Consider the following 18,532-nt stretch of genomic DNA (forward strand, 5'->3'; position numbering starts at 1 on the left):
TTTAATATCATTCAATGAGGTTATATTCTTTTTCTGAATAAAAGCTCTTGTAGATATCTCATTAGATTTATTCCCACATACTTCCTATTTTTGATAATGTAAATAGCAGTTTTAAATGACTTTGCCTATTTTTGACATATATAAATAAATTTTTTAATAATAATTTTATGTCCAGCATCCTCACTAAACTTAGTTCTCTATGTTGTGTCTCTTATGATTTTTTCCTTTACCTTCTTTTTGATTCACTAATTCTACTTCTTCCCCCTTACTAACTTCTCTATTCGTTTTAAGCTTTCTTTAAAAAAAAAAAAAAAGATTTTATTCTGTATGTTGGTAAATTGAACACCAATAAAAAATAAATTTATTTAAAAAAATAAAAATAAAAGATTTTATTTATTTATTTATTCATGAGAGACACACACACAGAGAGGCAGAGACATAGGCAGAGGGAGAAGCAGGCTCCATGCAGGGAACCCGATGTGAGATTTAATCCCAGGAGTCTGGGATCATGCCCTGGGCCGATGGCAGGTGCTCAACTACTGAGCCACCCAGATGTCCCCATAGTCTCTATTCTTGTAACAGAAGTTACAATATGCATATGAATTTAATCAAAGTCCAAAGGTAATCATCACCTCTCCATCTTCCATAATGACTAAGGAACTTAGAGCACTAATTCATTCATCACTACCACATTTCACCCCCAGATTTATATGCTCTATTTTTTATTTTTTTTAAATTTTTATTTATTTATGATAGTCACACAGAGAGAGAGAGAGAGGCAGAGACATAGGCAGAGGGAGAAGCAGGCTCCATGCACGGGGAGCCCGACGTGGGATTCGATCCTGGGTCTCCAGGATCGCGCCCTAGGCCAAAGGCAGGCGCTAAACCGCTGCGCCACTCAGGGATCCCTATTTTTTATTTTTTTAATCCCACAAGATATTATATAGTTTTACACAATTTATATTTATTACAATTTTTCCTTATTCTTATCATTTTCTGTGTCCTTCATATTTTCTTGCATCTCAGATCTTATATCTGAGATTTCTTTTGCCTTATTTATATATTTTTGCATTTTATTTTTAATTTTTAATTAAAATTTTTATTTAAGCTCAATTTAATTAACATATACTGTATCATTAGCTTCAGAGGTAGAATCCAGTGCTCATTACATCATGTGCCCTCCTTAATGCCCATCACCCAATTACCCCATTCCCCCCACCTTAACCCCACTCCAGGAATCCTCAGTTTGTTTCCCATAGTTAAGAGTCTCTTATGGTTTGCCTCCCTCTCTATCTTGATCCTATTTTTTCCCTCCCTTCCCCATGTTCATCTGTTTTGTTTCGTAAATTCCACATATGAATGAAATTATATGGTATTTGTCTTTCTCTGACTTATTTCACTTCATGATACCCTCTAGTTCCATCCACATCATGGCAAATGACAAAGACTTCATTCTTTTTTATAGCTGAGTGATATTCCATCATTGATATATATTATATATAATAATATATAATATATATGCTATATATCATATATAAAATTTATTTATTTATTTATTTATTTATTTATTTATTTATTTGAGAGAGAGAGAGGGAAAGAAAATGGAGGGAGGGGCAAAGGGAGAGAATCTTCAATCAGACTCCCCACTGAATATATATATATATATCTCACATCTTCTTTATCCATTTATCTGTCAATGGACAACTGGGCTCTTTCCATATTTTGGCTTTGCATTTTTATTAGTGAGGGTCTGATGGTAGCTTAGTCTTTGTCTGAAAATGTCTTTATTATAACCTTATTCTTGAAAGATATTTTTGCTGAGTAGAGATTCTGGACTGATATTTACTCTCTCTGAGCACATTAAAGATATAATTTCATTGTATTCTGGTTTCACTGTGCTGTTGATAAGTCAGTTACTCTCTCCCTTTTCTGTAAGTAATTTGTCTAGTGACATCCTTTTCTTCTCTTTGCCTTCAGTGTTCTCTAATTTTGCAAGAATGTGTCTAAGCAGGGATTTTGTATTTATCCTTAAGATTATCTGGCTTGAATGTGGGGGTTGTTTCTCATAGTTCTCAAAAATGCTCAGTCATAAATCTTCAAATATTTCCTCTTCCCCATTCACTTTTCTAATTAGATGTGCATGACACTTTATCACTCTATCCTCTATAATTCTTAACCTCTCATATTTTCTACTTCTTGCTGTCTTCTTTGTAATGGCCTTAGATTCATCATTTCTCTCTTCAAATGTGTCTGCTGTTATTAAATCCATTGAGTTTTTTCTCTTTTTAAAAAAGATTTTATTTATTTACTCATAAGAGACATAGAGAGGCAGAGACGTAGGCAGAGAGAGAAGCGGGCTTTTTGCAGGGAGCCAGATGTGGGACTCGATCCCAGAACCCTGGGGTCATGACCTGAGCCAAAGGCAGACGCTCAACCACTGAACCACCCAGGTGCCCCAAGTTTTTTGTTTCATATTTGGAAGTTGTATTTGGCTATTTTACTTTTCTTTTTTTACAGATGTATTTATTTATTTATTTATTTACTTACTTACTTACTTACTTATGAGACAGGGATAGAATAGGGGAGGGGCAGGGAGAGAGAACTTCAAGCAGACTCCACACTGAGCACAAGCCCAACATCGGACTCAATCCCATGAACCTGACATCATGACCTGAGCTGAAATCAAGGGTTGGAAGCTTAACTGACTGAGCTACCCAAGTACTCCTATATTTGGCTATTTAAAATGTGTCTTTTTTTTTTTTTTTAAGATTCTATTTATTTATTCATGAGAGAGAGAGGCAGAGTCACAGGCAGAGGGAGAAGCAGGCTCCCTACAGGGAGGCTGACATGGGACTCGATTCTGGGTCTCTAGGATCAGGCCCTGGGCTGAAGGCAGCGTTAAACCGCTGAGCCACCCAGGCTGGCCAAAATATGTGGTTTTTAATAGTTTCCTGCCTCTGCTGATAATTTCAAGTTTGTCCTTTATTTCTTTTTAAGATTCTTTTATTAGAGAGTGAGTGTGTGAGAGAGAAAGCGCACACACAAGCCAGGGAAGAGGCAGAGGAAGAAGCAGACTCCCCACTGAGCAGGGAGCTCAACTTGAAGCTCAGTCCCTGGGATCCTGACCTGAGATGAAGGCAGACACTTAACTGGCTAAGCCACCTAGGCACCCCTGTCTTTTATTTCTTTAAGTGGAATAATCATAGTTAATTTATAATTTGTTTCATAATTTTTTTTTATTTATTCATGAGAGACACAGAGAGAGAGAGAGGCAGAGACACAGGTAGAAGGAGAAGCAGGCTCCATGCAGGGAGCCCAAAGTGGGTCTCGATCCCGGGACTCCAGGATCACGCCCTGGTCTGAAGGCAGACGCTCAACCGCTGAGCCAGCCAGGTGCCCTCATAATTTCAATATCTAAAAACTATTGTGGCCTTTTCTGTTATCTCTGTAGATTCTTGATCATGCATTTTTTTTTGGTAGATTTAATTATTCCTACTGTGAAATGTTCATTTATTTGGAATTTTTATTTGTGGAACTTCTTTGTGGCTTGAAATAAAGTGAGTTTCTTCCAGAAATTATCTTAAGTACTTAAAATATATATATTTATTTATTTGAGAGAGAGAGAGAAAATGGAGGGAGGGGCAAAGGGAGAGAACCTTCAATCAGACTCCCCACTGAACACATGCCTGACATGCCTGACATGCTTGATCCCCTGACCCATGAGATCCTGACCTGAGCCAGAGCCGAGAGTTGGGACACTTAACCAACTAAGCCACTCAGATGCCCCAAGACTATCTTAAGACTGCTTGAAATTTTTTTGAAATTCAAATAATGGACAGTTGTGACTATAAATTATTAACCACCATTTACCTCTTTAACTTCAGCAGCTGAGACACTTGATTTTACTGTCAGTTCCCAGAGGTAGAGAGAAAGGAATTACTTCTAGGAATTGGCAAATGAGGGCCAGCAAGCCAAATCTGACCCATCACTTGTTTTAGTAAGTAAAATCTCATTGGAACATAGCCAAACCCACTCGTATATTGTTGACCACTGCTTTAGAATTACAACAGCAGAGTTGAGTAGTTTTGACAGAGACTGTATACTCACAAAGCCTAAAATACTTACTATCTGACCCTTTGCAAAAGAGTTTACTAACTCCTGGTGCAGTCCATTGGGGTTCTAGCTTTATGGAGTTACCTCCTATAGAACTTCCCCCAAATTAAGCTTGTCTCCAAGTCTCCTAAATCCTGTGAGGTAGTAGAAACCAAAATTGAAGTTCACTAATGCTAGCTAGTGAAAACTAGTTACAATGCTCTGCTTAACTCTCTAGTTTCCTGACTTCCCTCAGTGCCTGTTCTGAAAATGTCTTTATTAAGAGTCTATCGGGATGCCTGGGTGGCTCAGTAGTTGAGCATCTGCCTTTGGCTCAGGGTGTGATCCTGGAGTCTGGGATCGAGTCCGCATCAAGGGTACTTCCCCATCAAGGCTTCTTGTGGGGAGTCAGCTTCTCCTTCTGCCTATGTCTCTGCCTCTCTCTGTGTGTCTCATGAATAATTAAAATCTTTAAAAAATAAAAAAAGAGTGTACCAATTCTTGGGGTGCCTGAGTGGCTCAGTTAAGCACCTGACTCTTGATTTCAGCTCGAGTCATGAACAGGGTCGTGGGATTGACACTCACATCAGGTTCTACGCTCAGCAGGGATTCTCTATAACCCCCCTCTCTATGCCCCTCTCCCCACTGCTCTCTCTCAAATAAATAAATCTTTTTTAAAAAAAGAGCCTATCAATTATTTAAGATCTGATAACATCTTTCACATTTTATGCAGTTTTGTTATTTACAGCAAAAAGATTGATCCAGGTATTTATCCTGCCACATTACTAGAAAGTAAAGGCTAAATGATTTTTTTAAAGTATTTTAATACAGTTGGAGCTCTTTTAACCTGACTCCACTGAGCTGATTCAGTATATTAAATGATGTGAAACATACTGATATCTAAGGCACACTGAATACTCTCAACTAGTAGACTTTCATATGGGAGGTCTGTGTACTTCTTCTCATTGGTTGTTGCATATCAAGAATTAGTCATATTTATATCCAAATATATTTATGTTAATTATATCTATTAATTATATATGGATGTAAGTCACTAAAACACAAGTGTAAAAGAAATTCATGGTAAAGATAACCTGTATATTCAGGATTGAGACATGAATAAATATAACACAGAACACATAAACTAAACTAGTAATGTTTTATTTTTTTTCCTGGATTCTGGATACATTGATGTTTGTTATGTTTACACTCTTTTTACATGTCATGTATTTCATAATTTTTTCAATGATTGTTTCTTTTTTTAAAAGATTTTGATTTATTTGAGAGAGAGAGCACATCCATGGGGAGGGACAGAAGGAGAAGGAGAAGCAGACTCTCCACTGAGTGGGGAGCCCAACATGGGGCTTGAGCCCAAGACCCTAAGGTCATAACCTGAGCCAAAGTCAGAAGCTAAACCAACTGAGCCACCCAGATGCCCCAATGATTGTTTCCAAGAAAATTAAGTTGAATGCCTTGGAAAGACATTATCAAAAGCAAGTTGTTTAAAAATTGTCCTTTTAGGGATCCCTGGGTGGCGCAGCGGTTTGGCGCCTGCCTTTGGCCCAGGGCGCGATCCTGGAGACCCAGGATCGAATCCCACGTCGGGCTCCCGGTGCATGGGGCCTGCTTCTCCCTCTGCCTGTGTCTCTGCCTCTCTCTCTGTGTGTGTGACTATCATAAATAAATAAAAATTTTAAAAAATTGTCCTTTTAAGTAAGAGAAATAAAAAAAGTAAAATCATAAAAATTCAGTAGAGTTTTGTGATTAAATTATTTCATGAGTGTCTTTATTTTTTTTTAATATTTTATTTATTCATTAGACACACAGAGAGAGAGGCAAAGGGAGAAGCAGGCTCCATGCAGGGAGCCCAAAGTGGGACTCGACCCTGGGACTCCAGGATTACGCCCTAGGCCCAAGGCAGGCACCAAACCGCTGAGCCACCCAGGGATTCCCCATGAGTGTCTTTAATTACAGTACTTTAATGAAATTGATCACTATTGGTGTGGTTTTTAAAAGATACTGCAAAACTCAATTAGCTGAACCATATTCAAATCAGAAAATCAGCAAATAAACTTCTAAGAACATTTCCATGTTTTAGGTCAACATAAATGTCTCCGATGTTTGTCTCTTTGACTTATCTTACTTAGCATAATACTCTCTAGTTCCATCAACATATTTGCAAGTGGCAAGTTTTCATTTTTTTGTATGGCTTATAGTCCATAGTGAGTGTGTATGTGTGTCTATGTATATCACATCTTCTTTATTCATTTGTCAATGGACATTTGAGCTCTTTCCATAATTTGGCTATTGTAGATAAAGCTGGTATAAACACCAGGGTACATGGATCCTTTTGAATCAGTATTTTTGCCTCATTTGGTGAAATACCTAGTAGTGCAATTGCTGGATTGTAGGGTAGTTCTATTTTTTTTTTTTTTAGGGTAGTTCTATTTTTAACTTTTTGAGGAATTTCCATACTGTTTTCCATGGTGGCTGCAACAGTTTGCATTCCCACCAACAGTGCATTAGGGTTCCCCTTTCTGCCTATCCTTGCTGACACTTGTTTTTCTGTTATTGACTTTAGCCATTCTGACAGATGTGCGATATCTCATTATCGATTTGTATTTCCCTGATCAGTGATGTTGAGCATGTTTTCATATGTCTGTTGGCTATCTGTATATCTTCTTTGGAAAAATGTTTATTCATGTCTTCTGCCCATTTTTAATTGGATTATTCATTTTTGGGGTGTTGATAAGTTCTTTGTATATTTTGGATACTAACCCTTTATCAAATGAATCATTGGCAAATTATCTTCTCCCATTCCAAGGTTGCCTTTTAGTTTTGTTGACTGTTTCATTTTCTGTACAAAAGCCTTTTATTTTGATGAAGTTCGAACAGTTTATTTTTGCTTTTGTTCCTCTTGCTTCAGGGGACATAGCTAGTAAGAAGTTTCTACAGCCGATATCAAAGAGGTTATGTTACTGCCTGTGTTCTCCCCTAGGAATTTAATGGTCTCCTGTCTCACATTTAGGTTTTTCATCCATTTTTAGCTTATTTTTATGTATGGTGTAAGAAAATGGAAAAGTTCCTTTTTTTTTTTCTTTTTCAAGTAGGTGTCCAGTTTTCCCAACCCCATTCTTTGGAGGGACTTTTTGCCATTGGATATTCTTTCCAGCTTTGTTGAAGATAGTAATTGGCCATGAAATTGTGAGTTCAGAGATCACTGTGTGGCTCAGTGGTTTAGCTCCTGCCTTTGGCCCAGGGCGTGATCCTGGAGTCCAGGGATTGAATCCCGCATCAGGCTCCCTGCATGGAGCCTGCTTCTCCCTCTGCCTGTGTTTCTGCTTCTCCTTCTCTTTGTGTGTGTGTGTGTGTGTGTCTCATGAAGAAATAATCTTTTAAAAAATAATAAACAAACAAATAAATAAATAGTGAGTTCATTTTCTGGGGTTTTTATTCTGTTCCATTCATCTATGTATCTATTTTTGTGCCAGTACCATACTGTTTTGATAACTACAGCTTTGTAATATAACTTGAAGTCCAGAATTGTGATGCCTCCAGCTCTGCTTTCCTTTTCTTTTTTTTTTTTTAATTTTAAAAAGTTTTTTTTTGTAAACTCTACTAAACTCTCTCAGGGGCTTGAACTCATGACCCTGCGATCAAGAATTGCATGCTCTATCTACTGAGTCAGCCAGGTGCCCCTGATTTTCTTTTTCAAGGTTGCTTTGACTATTTGGGTTTGTTTTTTTGTGTGTGGTTCCATACAAATTTTGGGATTGTTTGTTGTAGCTCTATGAAAAATGGTGTTGGGGGATCCCTGGGTGGTGCAGCGGTTTGGCGCCTGCCTTTGGCCCAGGGCGCGATCCTGGAGACCCGGGATCGAGTCCCACTTCGGGCTTCCGGTGCATGGAGCCTGCCTCTCCCTGTGTCTCTGTCTCTCTCTTTCTTTCTCTCTCTCTCTGTGACTATCATAAATAAATAAAAAAAATTTAAAAAAAAAAAGAAAAATGGTATTGGTATTTTGGTAGGGAATGCATTAAGTGTGTAGATTGCTTTGGGCAGATTAGGAGTAGAGAAATAAAAATATCATATGATTTCACTAGTGAAATTTAAGAAACAAAACAAATGAGCATGGGGAAAAAGAGAGAGGCAAACCGATTAACAGATTCTTAACTATAGAGAATAAACTGATGGTTACCAGAGGGGAGGTGGGTGGGGGAATGGGTTAAATAGATGATAGGGATTATGGAGTCCACTTGTGATGAGTCCTGGATCTTACATGCAAGTGCTGAATCACTAAATTATACACCTGAAACTAATTTTACACTGTATGTTAACTGGAATTATTTAATTAAAATTCAATTAATTCACAGAGTGTGTATTATTAGTTTCGGAGTCTATGTAGAGTTCAGTGATTCATCAGTTGCATATAACATCCAAGGCTCATAGTATCACGAACCCTCCTTATTGCCCATCATCCAATTACCTCATTACCCCAACACCTCCCTTCCAGCAACTCTGTTTCCTATAGTTAAAAGTCTCTTATGGCTTGTTTCCCTGTCTGATTTTGTCTTATTTTATTTTTCCCTCTCTTCCCCTATGATCCCCTGATTTGTTTCTTAAATTCTGCATGAATGAAATCATACAATAACTGTCTTCCTCTAATTGATTTATTTGGCTTACCATAATACCTTCTAGTAGCTGCACCAGTTTATATTCTCATCAACAATGCATGAGGGTTCCTTTTTTTGCCACATCCTCACCAACGTGTGTTTCTTGTATTTTTTATCTTAGCTATTCTGATAGGAGTGAGATGGTATCTCATATTCTAATCATGTTAGATGAGAAGGCTTTGTAGAAAGTATATATATTGAATCACATCACCAAATAGTGCACTATGCACTTTAGTGTATGACAAAATAATTATTTTTCCTAATTCTCTGAGGCTTTCTAGTTGGTCAACAGATGATGCTAATGCTAATGGCACCAAGATCCTCAATTTCCTGTTCTATGGCCTCACACTATACTTTGAAAACTGGTCCTCTATAAAACACAAAATGAAAACTAGGCTAAAGACTATAGATACCTAGGTGGCTGTTCATTAAGCATCTGCCTTTGGCTCAGGTCATGATCCTAGGGTCCTGGGATCAAGCCTTGCATCTTGTTCCCTGCTCAGCAGGGAGACTGTTTCTCCCTCTTGCTCTACCCCTACCCTCTCACTTGTGCTCCCTCTTGCTAGTTCTCTCTTAAATAAAATCTTTTAAAAAGTAAAATTAACAATTTTTTAAAAATAAAAAGCATTTATACAATATGACACTAATGTAAAAATGAATAGAAAAAGGAAAAAATCATTAACAGAAGAGATTTTAAATTTTATTTACATTTTTAAATCTTTTTCTTATAGTTTATACTTATTTTACAAATTTTCTCAAATTTGAGTGGAATATTCTTTTTTTAAATATTTTGTTTATTTATTCATGAGAGACACCGAGAGAGAGAGGCAAAGACACAGGCAGAGGGAAAAGCAGGCTCCATTCAGGGAACCCGAGGTGAGACTCAATCTGGGAGTTCCAGGATCATGCTCTGAGCCAAAGGCAGATACTTAACTGCTGAGGCACCCAGGTGTCCCTGGAATATTCTTTAAAAAGAAAAAAATTAGCCCTCTGGCACCTGGGTGGCTCAGTCTGTGAAGCATCTGCCTCCAGCCCAGGTCATAATCCTGGATTCCTGGGATCCGGCCCCACATTGGATCCCTGCTCAGTGGGGAGCCTGCTTCTCCCTCTTCCTCTGCTACTCCCTGCTTAATGCTTTCTCTCTCTCTCTCTCAAATAAATAAATAAAATATTTTAAAAATTATTTTTAAAAATTAAAAATTAGCCCTTATACTGTATGTCCCAATAAGAGTTGTTTTAGATTTATGGATAACAGTTTGCTAAAATTCATTACTCTTTTTTATTTTTATTTTATTTATTTATTAATTAAAGATTTTATTTATTCATGAGAGACAGAGAGAGAGAGAGAGGGCCAGAGACACAGGCAGAGGGAGAAGCAGGCTCCATACAGGGAGCCCGACGTGGGACTTGATTCCGGGTCTCCAGGATCAGGCCCTGGGCTGAAGGCAGCGCTAAACCTCTGAGCCACCCGGGCTGCCCTCATTACTCTTTTTAAAAGCTCTGAATTCTATACAATTAAAATTAACCTTTTCCAGAGGTAATCTTTGAAGTATTAAAGAAAAGACTGCCATGCTGAAGATCCATCATTTCTCCCTTCAGTTTGTCCACTGCAACATCAACGAGGGCAAGTTCATCCGCCAAATCCTAAAATACATGAAAGCTTTGAATAACACGTTCTGAAGAATGTTCCTACTTCAATTTTAGAAAAATGAGAAAAATCTGTATCTAGCTACTTTATAATCAAAGTAGAGTTATATTTTGGTAGAAAAAAATGATATAAAAGTGATAGTTAAAAAAAAAAGTGATAGTTTGTGAATGTGCACAGAGTGACCAGAAGTCAAGGTAAGCAACAGAAGGTAGCAAAAATTACTAATTGCTTTGCCTTCATATCATTGTTAAATTTTTTAGAAGTAGCTTTTTTCCCCCCACTTCAGATAATAGTTTAAAAATGATGAAAAGCTATTAAGTTCATCAAAGGATTCTATTACATTTAAACTTTATGCCTAATTTCTGAATTGGCTGAAGTTGTTTTTGGTATGCAACCTTATGGCCAAAACAGAAAGGTGGTCCCCTGTGGAAAGCCATTACATATGGTTCAGCACAGTACATTTAACTTCGGATCTCCCACCTAGGGGTAGATGGGCATATAACCAGACCATAGCTCCCAGTCAGCCATGCAATCATGACAGTAAACAACGATACCCTTACAACCATTCTGTTTTTTACTTTAAGTACCATATTCAATAAATTTCACAAGATAGTCAACACTTTATTATAAAATAAGCTTTGTGTTTCATTGTTTTGCCCAACTATAAGCTAATGTAATTGTTCTGAGCATGTTAAAGGTAGGCTAAGTTATGATAGGTGGAATAGGTGTATTAAATACATTTTCAACAGGATATTTTCAGCTTATGATGAGTTTACTGGGATGAAACGTCATCATAAATCCAGGAAGATTGGTGTAATATCTTTTTTGCTTACTAATTTGAATTAAGTTTTTACCAAATGAAGTAGAATACAGAACTATGTAGAAGATATGTTTTCCCTAAATTGCAGTGGCCAGATTCTAAAGATAAGAAGGTAAAGGGACCAAAATCCCTATTTACTACTGTTTTTTCTCATATCAGATACCATCTGAACTTTCTGGAAAACTGTAGATTCTAAAATGTACTAAATTATGTGTTATATATCAGGAATATAAGGAAGACAAAGAGTTTCACCCAGAGGGATTACATATCACTTCTAAGCTAACTGATAAGGAAACCAGATCATCTTTATAGATCCATTTTTATATTAGTCTATGTATCTGTCTGGGCCTGAACAGCAAAACAGAAACCACTCTAAGCATTTCAAAAGAAGGTATTTAACATAGGGAAATGGATAGACAGCTGGAGGAGGGATGTAAGGACAAAATGGGAACACTGGGCAACTTAGTTAATATCTATGCTTCAGTATTTTCATTTATACATGGAGATGACAGCAGTACTTACCTTCCAAGGCTGTTATAAAGATTAAATAATATTTTTAAAACATTTAGAGAAGCAAAAGGCTTGTATGTTGAAAACTACAATACATTGCTGAAAACAAAGAAGACACAAATAAGTGGAAAGAAATCACATTTTCATGGATTGAATACCTAATATTGCTAGGTATTAGCAAACTGAGATAGAAATCACAGTTTGAAGCTACTACCCCTAAGACTGAGGGATCAAAGAGAGAGACTAAAGGAGGTGCTTCATGGAGCCAAGCTCATACCTCTGGATAAGCAAAACCTGGCTGCTACAGATACTACTGAAGGGGCAAAATAAGGCTGGGAGGTAGCTCCAAAAGAAACTGGAAGCTAGAACCAACTTCTACCATTGAGGCAAAGGGATCTATAGCTGGGACAAAAATGACCAAAACAACAAGCAAACAGGAAGGAATAGGTCATTCCTCCACCCCTGCCTTCCAACTTCCCTCTAGTGCCCCCTATTGGCAAAGCCTAATAAAATGCCAAATGGTAAAGGAGAAAAAGATTATGCAAAGATACACCAATAGAGTACAAAAAGTTGGATTTGGAGCTGAGTGACAAAATTTAATAGCCAACACAGCCTGCATTTAAATAATATTTCCAACGTGAATTATATCTCTTCTTAACAAGTTACCAAACAATTCTCTTTTCAAGGGAATCTTCCCAGCTCCATTTGTCTTGTCAAAGACAGAACTCAAATAATCCCTAAAAGTTTTTTGTTTTTTAAGAAGTAACTATATCTAGGTGAGTCATTTCTCAAATAAAATTCCAAATAGAGAGTCTGGGTTTGTTTAGCCTGTCAGAATCTTTTAAAAATAGTTATGAGTGGGATGCATAGATGGCACAGTTGGTTAAGCTTAAGCATCTGATTCTTGGTTTTGGCTCAGGTCATGATTTCAAGGTCAAGGAATTATGCCCTGCATTGGGCTCCATGTTCTTTACAGTGCTTAAGACTCTCTCTCCCTTTGCTTCTGCCCCCTTCACTCTACACTCTCAAAGAAGAAGAAAGAAGAAAGAAGAAAGAAGAAGAAGAAGAAGAAGAAGAAGAAGAAGAAAGAAGAAGAAAGAAGAATAGTTATTAGCATTCTCTTCCCCAGGGAGTTCTAGAATAACAATGATAAGGTAAAAGAAAAGGGAATTAAAATCAATCTAAGGAAAACTGCTAAGGCCACATTATTTTGTATAGCACAAGGAAGTGGGATGTACTGCTATGCTTTAAAGTCCCCCTTTTGGGACACCTCAGTTGGTTGAGCATCTGCCTTCAGCTCAGGCCATGGTCCTTGGTCCTGGGATCAAGCCCTGCATCAGGGTCCTTGCTTGGGAGGAGGCCTGCTTCTCCCTCTCCCTCTGTCTACTGCTTCCCCTGCTTGTGCACTCTCCCTCTCTAATAAATAAAGAAATAATCTAAAAAAATAAAAGTCAACCTTCCAATGACATATGCAGTCCTGTACTCAATACAGACTATATGTTCCTTGAAGACAATAAATTATATAAATATGCATATTTTAATATCTTTCATCAGTTTCCCTTTATCCCACAATGTACATCAATGTGACCTGGGTATTTACCAGTATACTATGGATTCTGGCAGGAAATAAATGGGCTCCAACAACTGTCTTTCACAACTGGAGTTCTGAAATTTCATGATAATATGCCTTGCAGGAGGCTTTTTTTTTCTGATGCATTGTGCTGAGCACTCAAAATAGTTTGTTTTTTTTTTAAGATTTTATTTTTAAGTAATCTCCACACCCAATGTGGGGCTCAAACTCACAACCCTGAGATCAAGAGTCACATACTCCACCAATTGAGCCACCTAGGTGCCCCATTCAATAAATTCTTGTTTTTTTTTCAGTGAATTCTTTATATCTGCCACCTCATATCCTTCAGTTTTAGAATTTTTCTTTTATCTCTCAAATAATTTCCTTCCCTTTGTTTTTTCTTACTGAATCATCAGTGAGTTACAGGACTTCCTGATTGGTCTTCTAATTTCATCTTTTTTCCTTATTCCATCTTTGACAATCTGCTTTCTAGCAGCCAAGTGGAAGTCAGAGGGTTCCTGCTTCACTGTCCAACATGGAGACCTTCAACTAATCCTACTGCTTTCAATAAGATGCTTGTCCTTACTATCCTTCATGTCTTGAGTGCAGAACCTGCCTGGTTCAAATTCTTTTTTTTTTTTTTTAATTTTTATTTATTTATGATAGTCACACACACAGAGAGTGAGAGAGGCAGAGACACAGGCAGAGGGAGAAGCAGGCTCCATGCACCGGGAGCCCCATGTGGGATTCGATCCTGGGTCTCCAGGATTGCGTCCTGGGCCAAAGGCAGGCGCCAAACCGCTGCGCCACCCAGGGATCCCTGGTTCAAATTCTCCAATGAATATACTCCTTCCCTTTGCCTGCTGAGATGTGAGAGGTGGCTACTTGGTTGATTAAGGTGAAGAAGAGAATCTGGTAGTTTTCCTTCTGATCATATAAACTTTGAACCAATTCTCCTGTGTTTGTCCCATCCCTCACATACACCTCGTGAAGCAGTTGGTACTTCCAATTCCTGAGCCTTTCTTAGGGTTCTGGAATTTAACTGGCTTTGCTTCCTCTCATTTTCCTCTGCTGGTTTTAAAAAATTATCTAAGTAATATAGTAAAGCTTTTAAGAACACAACAGGATCTCTATCCAGATCTGCCAAAATTTGAATTCTAGCTCCTTTACCTATGTTAGCTACTTGACAAAGGGCAACTTAGTCAATATCTATGCTTCAATATCTATGCTTAGTCAATATCTATGTGTATTTTCATTTATACATGGAGATGACAGCAGTACTTATCTTCCAAGGCTGTTATAAAGATTAAATAATATTTTTAAAACATTTAGAGAAGCAAAAGGCTTGTGTGTTGAAAACTACAATACATTGCTGAAAACAAAGAAGACACAAATAAGTGGAAAGAAATCACATGTTCATGGATTGAATACCTAATATTGCTAAGATGTCAACATACCCTCAATAATCCACGGATTTATTTTATTTTTTTTTAAGATTTATTTATTCATTCATGAGACAGAGACTGGGAGAGGCAGAGACACAGCCAGAGGGAGAAGCAGGATCCTCGTAGGAAGCCCGATGAGGGACTCGATCCTGGATCCCAGGATCACGACCTGAGCCGAAGGCAGGTGCCCAACCACTGAGTCACCCAGGTGTCCCCAATCTACAGATTTAATGTAAACCCCCTATGAAATACCAATGGCATTGTTTCTAATAGAGCAAAATCCATTCTAAAATTAATATAAGGGACACCTGAGTGGCTCAGCGGTTGGGTGCCTGCCTTTGGCTCAGGTTGTGATCCCAGGATCTGCGATCGAGTCCGCATAAGGTCCCCTGTGAAAAGCCTGCTTCCTCTTCTGCCTGTGTCTCTGCCTCTTTCTCTGTCTGTGTCTCTCATGAATAAATAAATAAATCTTTAAAAAATAAAAATAAAAATAATATAGAATATTAAGGGACTCCAAATGGCCAAAACAATCTTGAAAAAGAATAAATTTGAAGATCTTATGCTTCCTGAATTCAAAACTTAATACAAAGCTACATCAAAATAGCATGGTATTGACATAAAGATATATAGACTGGGGTGCCTGGGCGGCTCACTTGGCCTAGTGTCTGCCTTCAGCTTGGGTCATGATCTTGGGGTCCTAGTACTGAGCCCCTCATCAGGCTCCCTGCTTAGCAGGGAGTCTGCTTGTCCCTCTCCCTCTGCCCCTCTCTCTCACTTATGCTCTCTCAATTGTTATTATTTTTTTAAGATTTTACCTATTTGAGAGAAACAGAGATAGAGACAGAGAGCAAAAGCAAGGAGGAGAGGGAGAAACAGACTCCCCATGGAGCAGGAAGCCCAATGTAGGACTTGATCCCAGGACCCTGGGATCATGACCTGAGCCGAAGGCAGATGCTTAACTGACTGAGTCACCCAGGCACCCCTAAAATGAATGACTGAATGAATATTGAAATAGAAATTTAAAAAGAATCTCTCTGTCCCTTTCCCTCAGCCTTCCCCACTCCCACATGTGAGCTGTCTCTCCTAAATAAATACATACATACATACATACATACATACATACATAAATAAATAAGGGCAGGGGCACCTTAGTGGCTCAGTGATTGAGTGCCTGCCTTTGGCTCTGGTTGTGGTCTCAGCGTCCTGGGATTGAGTCCCGCACAGGCTCCCCAGAGGGAGCCTGCTTCTCTGTCTGCCTATGTCTCTGCCTCTCTCTGTCCCTCGTAAATAATTAAATAAACTCTTACAATAAATAAATACAGGCAAAGGATTTGAATAGACACCTCTCCAAAGAAGATACACAAATTGCCAACAGGCACATGAAAAGATTCTGTGGAAACAGAAAGGAAAATTTAAGGACTTCCATTGTTATTTATCAAATTTGGTACTTCTTGTTTTACAATGAGAATGGAATACTTGAACAAAAACTTTTTTTTTAAGATTTTATTTTTAAGCAATCTCTACACCCACGTGGGGCTTGAACTCACAACCTCGAGATCAGGAGTTCCACACTCCTCCTACTGAGCCAGCCAGACACACCTAAAAAAATTTTAAGTATAAGCTTCTGGGAAGTAGGATTTTCACCCATCACTCTTCCAGGAAGGCAAGGTATGGGATCAGTTAAACCGAGTTTTAACAAAATAATGCAGTCAATGTGTCTCCTATGAATAAATTTAAATACTCTAACAATGCCCAATAATACATGGTAAACTTTAGTGTTTCTTAAATTACATCAAAATCAGATAAGTGAACACATATTGGCTGTGAGAAGATTAGCCCTACAGCCCTGAACTCATCAACATCTACAACACCTAAAAGCTCTTACTTGATTTTCAGCCGCAGGATAGGCTTCTCACTCACCTTCAGTAAGATACAGATAGCACAGGCCATGCCCACAGCACCAGTTCCGACGATGGTGATCTTCCTCTGGGAGATTTTATCTTCCTCAATTAGATTCTCGATAAGCTTCTCCTTGACAGTTGACATTTTGAGAACCTGAGAGGGATAATGGAATTTCAGCAGCATCAAACTCCCTCAACTGGTCACTCTCATAGTACCGATGTTACTAATCACATTGCACATCTAAGGGCCTACCTATTAAGTTTGCAGAACATTGGAGCAGAGGGTGAGAGGAAGTGGAAAAAAAGAATTTTCCTGGTCAAGCGGTGTGGAAAAATAGAGAAGCAACAGACTACCTAGGGGTTGGGGCATCAATAAGCTTTTTTATTTCTCCCTGCCCTCGAGCCACCATTTTCACCCCAGAACCAGACACTCACAAACGCTTTGCTTGGCACAACTTAGCCCACAGGCAGCCGGAACACTCAACGCACTGCTTTTAAGGAAGATTAAAAGAAAAAAAAAAGTTACACCAAAAGGAAACCATCGATGGCAGTTGAGGTGCAAAACCCTGTGACGGTTACTCTGGGCACCGCCGACGTAAGAACGCTCCCACTCACACGACTCTTTCGTCAGCACGGAAGCCCCGCCCCCGCTGGCCCAGGCGCAGGTGCATTGGCAGGAGTTAGGGACCTCTCTGCATGAAGGGGTTTTCCGAGGGTGTGTGGTTGATTCCTGCGTGCCCCTGTGAAGAATTCTAGGCAAGCTTTCAAAGTGTGCAAGAGAGAGCTATTGGGAGTATAGCTTCGTTTTCCTCAGCCAGCCTAGGCCTGGGACTGGATTTAGTGCGGAATTTTTAGAAACCCTCAAGAGTATAGGCTGGTGAGGGTCAGGCTCGAGGCTGCACTGGGAAAAAGCAATCCTGGGAGCAACTATTCTTAGGGTGGCGCCATCTGAAGAGAGTGTCTGAGGAGATTGCTTCCACATGAAGAGCCCACTCAGGCAGTGGACCTGAAGGGCCTGCCCTGTGCCTTGGGTAGATATGAATGAAGAGCTTTTTCTTCACTTAGATCAGGAGTTTGGCCATTACCAAGATGATACCTCCTTTTGCCACCAGAGGCCTGTTGGTCATCCTGGCCAGCAGTGCCAACCTCTCAACTGAGTTGAGACGGCATGCTAATGGGACCCGAGTCCCAAAAATGAATTTTTTTAAAGATTTTATTTATTAATCCATGAGAGACACAGAGAGAGGCAGAGACACAGACAGAGGAAGAAGCAGGCTCCATGCAGGGAGCCCCATGTGGAACTCGATCCCGGAATCACGCCCTGAGCCGGAGGCAGCCGCTCAACTGCTGAGCCACCCAGGCATCCCTATTTGCAGGAATTTAAAACATTGATTATTGAGCTCTGTAACTTCAACATGGAGTGCTAATAAAGATTGAATTAAAATAAAAAAAAAATAGGGATCCCTGGGTGGCGCCGGGATCCCTGGGTGGCGCAGCGGTTTGGTGCCTGCCTTTGGCCCAGGGCGCGATCCTGGAGACCTGGGATCGAATCCCACGTCGGGCTCCCGGTGCATGGAGCCTGCTTCTCCCTCTGCCTGTGTCTCTGCCTCTCTCTCTCTCACTGTGTGCCTATCATAAATAAATAAATAATTAAAAAAAAACAAAAAAACAAAAAAACAAAATCTTCTAAAAAAAAAAAATAAAGTAAAAAAAAATAAAGTAGTAATGAAAAGGGAAGGCCACATCTAGTTTTCTAAGGGTAGTTCTAATTTATACCAAGAATTTATAACCCACAGAAGAGAATACAACCTCCTTAGCCATCTTTTGTTGAGTATTTGCATTTGAATCCTTTTCCATTTTCTGTTTCAAAGCCTAT

At 38.9% G+C, this 18,532-nt stretch overlaps 1 protein-coding gene across 2 annotated transcripts in view; it reads right to left on the minus strand.

The window, feature by feature from the left end:
- Positions 1–17,177, minus strand: part of LOC112911557 (L-lactate dehydrogenase C chain-like) — a 43,949-nt gene extending 26,772 nt beyond the window's left edge. The window contains exons 1-3 of one of the 2 annotated variants that reach the window (XM_025988169.2): positions 17,092–17,177; positions 16,676–16,810; positions 10,289–10,406 (exon numbers count right to left, since the gene is read on the minus strand). In XM_025988169.2, coding sequence (XP_025843954.1) covers positions 10,289–10,406; positions 16,676–16,801 — 244 coding nt within the window. In that variant the 5' untranslated portion in view covers positions 16,802–16,810; positions 17,092–17,177. Of the gene's footprint in view, positions 1–10,288; positions 10,407–16,675; positions 16,811–17,091 lie in introns of those variants that run through there. The other variant, XM_072725447.1, reaches the window with a different exon arrangement.
- Between the last annotated feature and the right edge of the window lie 1,355 nt (positions 17,178–18,532).

Source organism: Vulpes vulpes, chromosome 11, assembly GCF_048418805.1.
Source record: "Vulpes vulpes isolate BD-2025 chromosome 11, VulVul3, whole genome shotgun sequence".
Classification (NCBI taxonomy): domain Eukaryota; kingdom Metazoa; phylum Chordata; class Mammalia; order Carnivora; family Canidae; genus Vulpes; species Vulpes vulpes.